Source organism: Chaetodon auriga, chromosome 2 (genome assembly GCF_051107435.1).
Source record: "Chaetodon auriga isolate fChaAug3 chromosome 2, fChaAug3.hap1, whole genome shotgun sequence".
Taxonomy (NCBI): Eukaryota; Metazoa; Chordata; class Actinopteri; order Chaetodontiformes; family Chaetodontidae; genus Chaetodon; species Chaetodon auriga.
Window position 1 is genome coordinate 14,118,605 of NC_135075.1, and position 9,975 is coordinate 14,128,579.

Consider the following 9,975-nt stretch of genomic DNA (forward strand, 5'->3'; position numbering starts at 1 on the left):
CAGCGGGGAATGACGGAACAAACTTCTCTGGATGTTTAAGCTCAGGATTTGTGTTATTTGTTTTTGCCTTTGAGAATCTGGCTGGATGCTGGTTTGTGCAAATAACTTGTGCAAAGAAACATAAACCCCTGCAGACACATAATCATTATCATACATAATGAGGACAAACAACCGGAGGATAGCATTAATATATATTTTTAAGATTTGACTTTGCTTTTCTTTTCATGAACATAAGCACTCCCCCTTTGTCTCTATCGTCTGTCAGACCATTTTTTCTCTTTCACTTTAATTATCTAACAATGCTAAATCCATTTTAAGATGAACTTGTTCATGTTTTACATGAAGTTCAGCTGTGATTAATGCCTTCATTATTAATCCTCAGTAACACTGAACATATGCATCATGCTAACATCACATATTACACACATATTACAATGAGGTGAGAGAGATGAGCCTGAGGGTGTCGATTTCAACTGAAGAGCCAACAATATCAACATTTTAAATAAATATCCACCACTGTGATCAGTTGTTTGTTCTGGTGAGATGAATGTTTTTTCATTCCATTTTTTTAACCGATACATAATCACATTAATTTATTTGATTTGTGAGATTTGTGTAATCCCTACAGGAAAAATCCAATCCGCACATGTCAAAGTGTCACAACTGTTTTTAAGACACATTCGCTAAGATCAAATATCCAACAAAACACAAAGTTTTCCTTTGAGATCAACAAAGTCTTTATTATAAAACATGAATTGTACTTTAAGGGTATATTTTAAGCAACTGTGTCATGTCTGAAAGTTTTGTTGGGCTTTTAATGTCCGATCCATCAATGCTGCTTCAAGGGAAAACATACCAGATCACGCGGACCCTCAGGAGTACGCTGAATAAATTAAGGGGGCTGTTGTCACATGAATAGCAGCATTTTCATCATCAAACTCTCAAATCCAACTCAAATTTAACAACATTAATTTTATTTTTTCTTTAGAAAGCTAGACAAAAACCATTCAGTGACATTTCTTAACACTGGTCAAAAAAAAAAAAAAAGGTTAATAGCTTGTCATGTTTTCACAGTCTTTCTCTGCAATCTGACTCAGATGAAACTGCAATGTTCTCCCTTTGCCCAAACCCGAGAAATATTTCTCACTGTCCACTTTGAGCTCAGGGAGAATCAAAATATGAGACCAGACGATAACGGCAGTGTTAATGTGGCAGAAAAGGATTTGTGTTTTCATTAAATCCTGATCATCATTAGATCTCCTCCTTAAACATGGGAGCTTTGTGTCTGTATGACCCAGCCTCATACAGTGGTCACCCTCATGACCACTTCTTGGTTGGCACGGTGCAGGTTGTTGGGTCTTAACTGGCTGAGGATGTGCAAAATAGTATAGCCACAGTGGTGGTGGAGAATAGTCCTGATGTGTCGATTTGCCCTCCGTCCGCCGTCTGTGACAGTGTGAGCAGAGTTCCTCTCAACTCGACCTTTACTGCTGGAACCGATGGGGTCCCCTAAGTCCTTTGCTTTCTCATAATTCAGTACTTTCCACTGTTGGTTCACCGCCTGCCAGCGCTTAAAGATCCGGTAAACAGACGATCCTTCATGGATTATAAGGCCTGGGCATAAAGGACAAAGGGTGGAAGGGAGGTCAGGGGCAGGAAACAGGGTTATATACAGACAAACAGTTGTTTGTTCGATACGAATTAGGAAGTACTAAAAGGTACAAAAGGTAGAGAGTTAATAAGAACTAAAAGTTCTCAAAAATAAAAAGATTACATATGCCCGACTTGTTTGTGGGTAATTTGGACTCATGTTTGGTGAGAAACACGTGTTGATGAAAATCCCTTGAGGCAGGGACAGACCACAGCAAACATATGAACGAATGCACACGTGGATGTATCCATCACATTACTGTATGTACTGAGTGTGCAAACTATCTTCAATACGCTTTAGCTGCTGATTTATAAATTCAAAACTAAGAGATCATATTAATGACAGCAATTAAGGTTAACCAGGTATTCTCAGCCATGCTGGCTACATGGCTCTGCTGATGTTGGTCTGTCTGTCCTTACTTTGGATGGTCCACAGCTTTGGCTGAAACATATCAACTATCTCGCTATGAAATTTTGATGTTCATGGTTTCCAGAGGACGAATCCAACAGGCTTTGTTTCTCACCAGACTTTTCTTCTGCACCACTGCTAGCACATTTTTATTTACAGTTAAATATCTTTGCAACTATTGAATGGACTGTCCTGAAAATTAGTAATTTGATGCCCAGCATAAAGCCTGCTACCTTTGGTGACCTTTCCTCTGGCGCCACCATGAGGTTCAATTATCTGGTTTCAAGTGAAATGTCTGCTCTTAGATGTCATGAAATCAGGTTCCTCCTCAGGATGAATTCTTATAACTTTGGTGACCCCCTGACTTTACATGTAGCGCCATCATCAGGACAAAATGCCCCTTTCTACAATGCTTTGGTTAATAACTGCAAAGCTAATGACATTTTCATCAGCCTCAGCTTTACTTTGTTTGTAATTGCTGTAGCACATGTTAGCATGCTAACACTCTACACTCATATGGTAACATGGTAAAAAAAAAAAAAAAAAAAAAAAAATTATATATATATATATATATATATATATATATATATATATATATATATATATATATATATATATATATATATATATATGCGCTTAACATCAGCACGGTAACATTGTCATTGTAACAATGTTAGCATGCTAAAATTAGCATTCAGTACAGCCTCACAGAGCCACAAGCATCTCTGTAGACTCTTAGTCTTGTTAATGAGGTGAGTAAAAGATGTGTTAATTGAAAGCCAAATTGGTAACACTTTATTTACAAGGTCTCTAAATTTCGAATGATTTCCAAGGTAATTTGTAACAGTGTAAGTTGGTACCACTTATAGGGAAAACAGGATTTTTCCTTGAAAGAACTGCTGTATTTAAACCCAAGTAAATATTAGTTCATACGTGTTAAATTGTAAAATACTAGATAGCAATTAATTGGAATTAATTAAGTGATGTATGCCATAAGTATACCATTAATCCGTGTCTCTGTGTGCCTGATAAATAGCATCCAATTACAGAATCAGTACGTGTGTCTCACCTATACAAACTATGTCCATGAAGCCGTACATGCCGTAGCATATCTGGAAGAGGAGGTCCTGCCGCTGCCATTTGGCTGAAGGGCTGAGAGAAGACCACACCAACCACGAGATGCTGGCGATGAGGAACAAAGAGCCCAGGATAATGGCTGCAATCTGCACCCTCTCGATCACAGTCAGAGAGATGGCCTGCCACTGGAGAAGACACAGTGAGACAGAAAACACTGGTTTGAACTGCTCAATGCGCCTTGATTATGTGAGATGCTGTGACAGTGCGGGGCTTGTCTCTTTTTAGTTTCAGACAGTCTTTGTAAACTGAGTTGTTGCACAGAAATCTTCCCGTAAGGAGCAGTGCACTTTCAAGTAGCCGTGTTTCAACACGCTTCCCAAATGTTTCCTGTGGCTTCAGAGTGTAATCAGGGGGCTTCACAGGGAATGGCAGTATTTTGGTTATGCTGCTTTGAAACAGAGAATAGTCGATACAACAGACTTCTCTTTGTCTCGCTTAATTGTAACAGGATAAACTGCGTGGACATGTCTGTCTTTCTGCCGCTGGTTTGAGACGACTGTTGTCAGTTTCACATCAAGCAATTAAGCTGCTTGAATGAAAGAAAGACATTACACAGATAATAAAAACCAATGATAAAGCAAATCAGAGAATTCTTTTAATTAATTAATTAATTAAGCCATTTCATTAATACCATATCACATCAATTCCACAAAAACACTCTGTTCATAATGTTCATTCAGAGATGAAGCGATTGTCTGTGGGACGGAGCTTTTCATCTGATCATATCTGTTCCAGCACTCAGAGGCTGAAGTCATTTGGTGAGACTGTCTGTTCGTCTGCTGTCCATGTGCCACACACTTCAGTTAAATCGTGTGCCAGCTCATTGAAATGTGCACTGTCTCATAAATGTGTTCCTGGCATTTTCCTATAAGTATCATCACTTTCTTCTTCCCCATTTGTCCATAGAAAACAGTATAAATAGGTCTGTGGAAATTGAGATGGGCTCTTTATCTGCCAACAATAATGTGAAAGTAAGGAGCTTCTTGTTGGGAGTCGCTGCACGTTAACTGGACAAAATCAGTCCAAAACGCCTCTGTGGTGGCGGTACTGTACACGCTGTACTGTACAACATTACATTCACCTTCCGATCAATGACAGTCAATGTGATTAAAATGCTTTTCTGCTAATCACTCACTCAAATCTGGCAGGACTGTGCATGGCTCTCTGCCACCCAGCCTGGCAGTCTAACATCCAAGACTTTATTCATGTATCTCTTTCACTCGTTTTTAGCCCCGGACCATACCTGCAGTGGGTTTTTGGTGCTAATGGCCAGGACCTGGTACTTGAAGTAGCAGAGCTCACAGCTCCAGGAGCCTCTCTCGCTGATCCAGCGGATAAGGCAGGACTGGTGGGTGCAGCGCACAGAGCCATCGCAGCGACAAGGGCTCAACAACTCCCCCTGCAGGACACAAAAAGCAGCTGCATGGGACGCACAGCATTCACAGGAGCCGCTGGGTGTTGACAGTGTTATTGAATCTGCCCGTTACAAGATTTGATTTGGTGAAGATGGCAGTGAAAAACAAAGATAAAGATCTTTATCATGAATGCCCCAACTTGGAAATCCCCAGGCCTGACAATGTTACATCACATTTTAATTACTGAAATGATGGTTTTGTTTGAGGGTATTGTCTTGTTTCCGTCATGAAGCTGGCACGGCATTAAAAAAGAGAGATAACAGCCTGGAGCACGCTGCAACAGACACAATCAATATCATTAAGTTCAGACAGGTTCAGCACTGGAAAAATGAGACCATTTTTGATGGTACATGACATCATTACGGCAAAGGAAAGAAAGATTTTTAATGAATAATAACTGTTCAGCCCTACAAAATGAGTGTGTATCTTACAGCTTGGCTTTCTTTAGTTGAATATTATCTTAGTCTGTTTGTTTGATTTATTGATATGTGCAATCCTCTCCAGTCTCCAGCGGCAGACTGAGCGGACAAACATAAGAAGGGCTCCAGCTGCATGCACTGCATCATCTGTTTTTGCACAGTGGGGCCCCATAGAGCTCAAGTGTTAACAGATAAAATGAAATCTTAACTCTCATACAGTTGAGAGTTCAACTGTTGAGAGTGGAGTTGGGTTCCTCTATCTCCCACATCTCTTTTCAGTTCTGTCTTTTGCAGTTCCTTCATGGCAGCGATAAGGAGGTTTTTCACAAGTGCTGCAACTCTACGAGGAGTTTCACAACAGCGAAATGACAGTGAATCTGTCTGACTGCACTTGGCTTGCCCAGGCAACACATCTCAGTCCAGATGAACATTTGGGATGAGAATTTTGGAACACTGATCAGCTTCCAACTTGTCACACTTGCAGAAATAAGTGGAGTCAACGCAGGCCAGGATTCCTGAGAAAAGCTTTCAGCAACTGATCGTTCCTCATTCATTATTTCACTATGGCCAATTAGGGTATAAAATCGAGTGAATCTCATTATTACGAAGGTATTTCAAGCATCCCACGCTCTGAATACTGCAGTTATGTGCTGACTTTAATGGAAAATGTTCGAGCTTGATACGTTCACTTGCTGCATATCCAGTCAAAGGATGCACAAGCCTTTATATCTTGAGCTGCCGCCATCCAAAACATGAATAAAAATGAAATAAAGGGAGATTATATGATCCTCTGGTTTTGATATATTCCACTATCTGCTGCTTAACGCCTTCATCTGGATAAAGTTTGCTTCTTTTGTGTCACTTTTCTGTAGCCTCAAAAGAAATCACAGGACATCTGGCGCAGGTTTTTGTTGTCAGTGTGAGAGTCCCTAAGGCCCTCGGACTGACAGCGCTCTCGCACATCTCACTTTATTTTCTGTCTGACTCCAGGTGATGTGCAGGGCCTTTAATTAGTTGGATATCTGGAGGGGAAACAAAAACTTTCTGAGACCTCTGGCAAAGTCTGTCTCTTCAAGGTTGATTTCATCCAGTCCATTTGAGTTGGACTGATGACTGACGTAAACATTTTTTGAAACATTTCCACTTTACTTTGGGTGCTTCCGCTCCCTTTGTTCTCCTTCATGTGATATTTAAGCTGTATTTTGAGTGACCTTCCTGTAGCCTGAAGCAATGATCAAAGACTTGATCCCTGTATTAATGGTTCTTACTGAAGAGTCCCTCTGCAAGTCATTGAACTCGTGCTGCCACCCTCACTCAAATGCTTTGGAATAATAATGAGTACAAATGTCTTTTATGTCGAGGAATCTTTCTCTGAGACTTTTTTTCATTGCTTTTTTAAAAATAGCCTAATTTTGTGCATCCGATGCCGAATCTGTTACTGCGAGGACTTCACCGGCTCACACAGTAAATACAAAGCTCCTCCTGCTTCTCCCCAGCCTATTCTTAACTGATGCCCTTCATCTGCCCACTGCTATTTTCAGATCACTGCTGATAGATTGATTCCTTTTTTTTTAGTCAAAGTCATTCTGGATTTTCACTTTGCATCTGAGCAGACTTGATGCACCCTTGCAGAGATTTGAAAGAGTTTGGTATTGATGTATAATGACTCACACCTTCATCATGAGTTTTCAAGACTGAATTTGTTCACACAATTAAATCGCTTTAAAGGGCACTCCAGTTATCTTAATGACAACTATCAGTTGACTTGTTATGAAGAGGACTCAGTCTGTGAAAACCAGCCTGGACACAGTAGAAAAACGGGTATAGGAGGTTATTAAGGCTCATATTTATGTTTATTGTCAGGCAGTGACCTCTACTGGCTGTGGTAATTATGAAGGGAGCAAAGGAGGAAGGCAGGTGATGTAGTATAAAGAGCAAGAAAGTCTGCATATTTACGAAGGTGGGGATCAGTATATGAGCCAAACAAACACAGGAGTCTCACCCAGGAGGACGCTGTTTGTGTCCCGTGTGAAACCGAAAGCCCACATTGACTTATTTTAACCACGTGAAGATGGAGGTCCGGTGCGCCTGTCACTGAAACTCTCCAACGGTCACGTGTGTCGACAAACATCGTTTCTGTATGAGGATGTTTTGGTGGAAACAGCTGCATTAAGTTTTCTGTAAAGACCCCAGTGATGTCATAGTGATGTCAGCAGGGTTATCTCAATTTGGTCCTGAAGACACATTTATAATAGAAAACCTGCTCTACTGACATGCACAAAGATGTGGACATTGACAAAGCAGGGAAAGTCTTACAAAAAGATGCTATTGAGTTGCATTGTGGGAAATGTAGGATCCCAGCGTTTTTGGAGCTTGACCCATATTGGATATCTCAGCCTCTGCTGCTTCAATTTTGATGACTGTTGGGAAAATTTGCCTTTTGTAAGTTCCTAACTTCATATAAGTGCAACACTAAATTTACAAAATTTATATTGTACAAAATAATATTAAATGTCTAAACCTCTTAACAGTTGCATTTTAAATGTTTTTGAGGAAGCTGCTGGGTTTATTATCTCAAACATATTTTAACTTAAATATTTTCTGTTTTCACATTGACATATTTTCCTGACAGCAGGCGTTTCTGTGGATCCTCCCTCAGCAGTGGAGCAGTGAACCTGCTGACCTCCAGCTGAGCACCACGTGCTTTGAGGCCGCATGAGCCAGAAAGCACCTGTGCTGCTGAGGAGCCCACAGGCTCCAGGAACCTGGACGCAAGGGGAACCAGGGTCCATCTGAGCAGTTGATCCGCTTGTTAAAGGAACAGGAGCCCACAGTAACGCCTGGATTATTTAACTGTACCTTCTCCGCCCCCTGGAAGCAGATCCGGCACTGCGGCGATCGCATCCCGCTCTCTGAGAGACTCGGTAGGGAAGCGGCGTCCAGGCCTCCTCCCTTGGCTTTGGCTCCATGTTCAGGCTCCTCAAACGCCAGGCTGCGTGGCCGCGGGTCGGAGCCGTAATATTCCTCCTCATCGTCCCGGTGAGAGCAGGTCAACGGCGGCCAACCACAGCTCCCGATGGCGAACCCTCGCATCCTGGTCTGAGTGTCCGGGTCTGTGCCAGTGTCAGTCCTCCTGCTTGATCCAGAGCGCATCAGTAGCAACACTTTGAGTTCACTGAAAAACATTCGGATCCGATACTTAAACATTCTTCAGCAGCTGTACTACACAGACTCAACTGCTCTGTGAAACAAAACAGCCTTCAGCTCGACTGTGGCAGGTCCATTATAAAGTATTATTAGTATTATTGTTATTATTATTACTACTATTATGGCATCTGAACCATTTGATTCAAGCACACAGTTCACATCCTATTAAATACAGATCTCGGTCAAAAAAGCATGCGGGAAACATGATAGGCTATTAGCTCAGCCCATAGCTCTTTGCATATCCTGTTGTTATAGCATGTGCACCGCAATCCAGCCAATAGGGAAGGATTATTTTTCATGGATAGAGGCGTTTTCTCTCGGGATTCAATGGAGGCTGAGAGCCACGAACCGCCAGGCACCAGTATTAAAGTCAGAGGGGTCCAGCAGCGTCCTCTCATGCCTCCATGTCCAGGCTTGTGTGTCAGTGTCTTTAAATCAGCTGGAGCTATCCGGGGAAATGTTGCTGCCCGTTCTTCTGCAAGCGGAAAAGCAGCGAGGGTGTCTGAAGGAGGGCTGATATTAAATCCTATTAACAACTAAGTTAAAGCCGATTTCTATTGGAGTTTGTCGTTTTCCCGCACGAGGTGACAGGCGTGCATCCTTTGTTGTCTCGCAGTGGCATCCCTCAACGCGCAGGTTTCCTCTCCTTCTTCGCTTCAGCCTATTTCTTCTTTTTTTTAATTAATTCATTTTTGGCTGGTTGGTTTCGTCCCACACCTTCCCCCGCTTCAGCAGGTCCGACACCCCAGTTACAAAGTTACAGTCCGGCAGCCTTGCATGTTAGAGATGGATGCGATAAAAATCTGAGAGCACTAAAGAATCCATTTCACGACAACTTGCAATGCCAGTTCTCTGCTTCCCCCCCAACCACCCCTGCGCCACCGACCAGGAGGAGCGAGAGGATAGAGACATGGATCCCAAACACAAAATGAGCCAACGGCACACTGCAACGAGCCCTTCCGGGTTGTTAAAAACAGCTGCACATCATCATCATCATCATCATCTCCATCAATCCTTCACCAAATTCAATGCAGGCCTGCGTGAATCGGTGGGACAATAACATGCCCCCTCACATGGCAGGCTGCGGCGATGTCTTAAGGATTTCTGGGGTGTTCAAACTCGATGTTCAGATGGTTTTCAGGCGCGTCGAGTCTAAAACAAAAACTTCTTCATCTGTACAGTTAAAGCCGCAGTTTGCCGTTAAAACACCGTCCGTCCGTGCGGCTGAGAGCGCAGAGATGAGCGCCGTGCACAGGCAGAGGCTGCTGCAAGGTGCTGCTACTCCTGTGACGCGCAGGCCACGTGCTGATATCTATCGGCTGATGGAGAAAAGAAAAACAATTACTGTAGGAAACACTCTCTCTCTCTCTCTCTCTCTCTCTCTCTCTCTCTCTCTGTGTGTGTGTGTGTGTGTGTGTGTGTGTGTGTGTGTGTGTTTCACCGGCTCATGCACTGTGTCATAAGACTCTAATAAAACAGAACAAAGACACTCCGGGTCGGGGCAGTAGGGACAGTGTGCACATAATACATCCACTATTCACAGAATCACAGCACTGTCTGCACCATAATTGTCAGAGGAGGCTGTCCACTGTCTGTTATTAGATACACAGGCGCCTGTTCCAGCATCACAAAGACAAGCATTGTAGCTGTGTGCTGAATTGTGCTCGGCTAAAAATATAAGCACTATGAAATAAACATCAATCATCAGATGTTTCCAAAAAAAGATCACGAAGATCAG

General features: G+C 42.4%; 1 protein-coding gene across 1 annotated transcript; it reads right to left on the reverse strand.

Moving 5' to 3' along the window:
* Positions 1–713: 713 nt before the first annotated feature.
* On the reverse strand, positions 714–9,544 carry LOC143326628 (E3 ubiquitin-protein ligase MARCHF9-like). The gene is made up of 4 exons (XM_076740370.1): positions 7,890–9,544; positions 4,440–4,595; positions 3,129–3,321; positions 714–1,614 (listed from the first exon to the last, which is right to left on the reverse strand). The coding sequence occupies exons 1-4, from the start codon at positions 8,235–8,237 to the stop codon at positions 1,301–1,303; spliced, it is 1,011 nt and encodes a 336-aa protein (XP_076596485.1). The 5' UTR covers positions 8,238–9,544; the 3' UTR covers positions 714–1,300.
* Between the last annotated feature and the right edge of the window lie 431 nt (positions 9,545–9,975).

Excerpts from the sequence above, each read along its gene's own strand:
- LOC143326628 (XM_076740370.1), bottom strand. The coding sequence starts at position 8,237 with ATGTTTAAGTATCGGATCCGAATGTTTTTCAGTGAACTCAAAGTGTTG. Across the intron at positions 4,596-7,889 it reads GCTTCCAGGGGGCGGAGAAG|GGGGAGTTGTTGAGCCCTTG; the intron begins GTACAGTTAAAT and ends TGTGTCCTGCAG. Across the intron at positions 1,615-3,128 it reads CATGGACATAGTTTGTATAG|GCCTTATAATCCATGAAGGA; the intron begins GTGAGACACACG and ends CTTTATGCCCAG.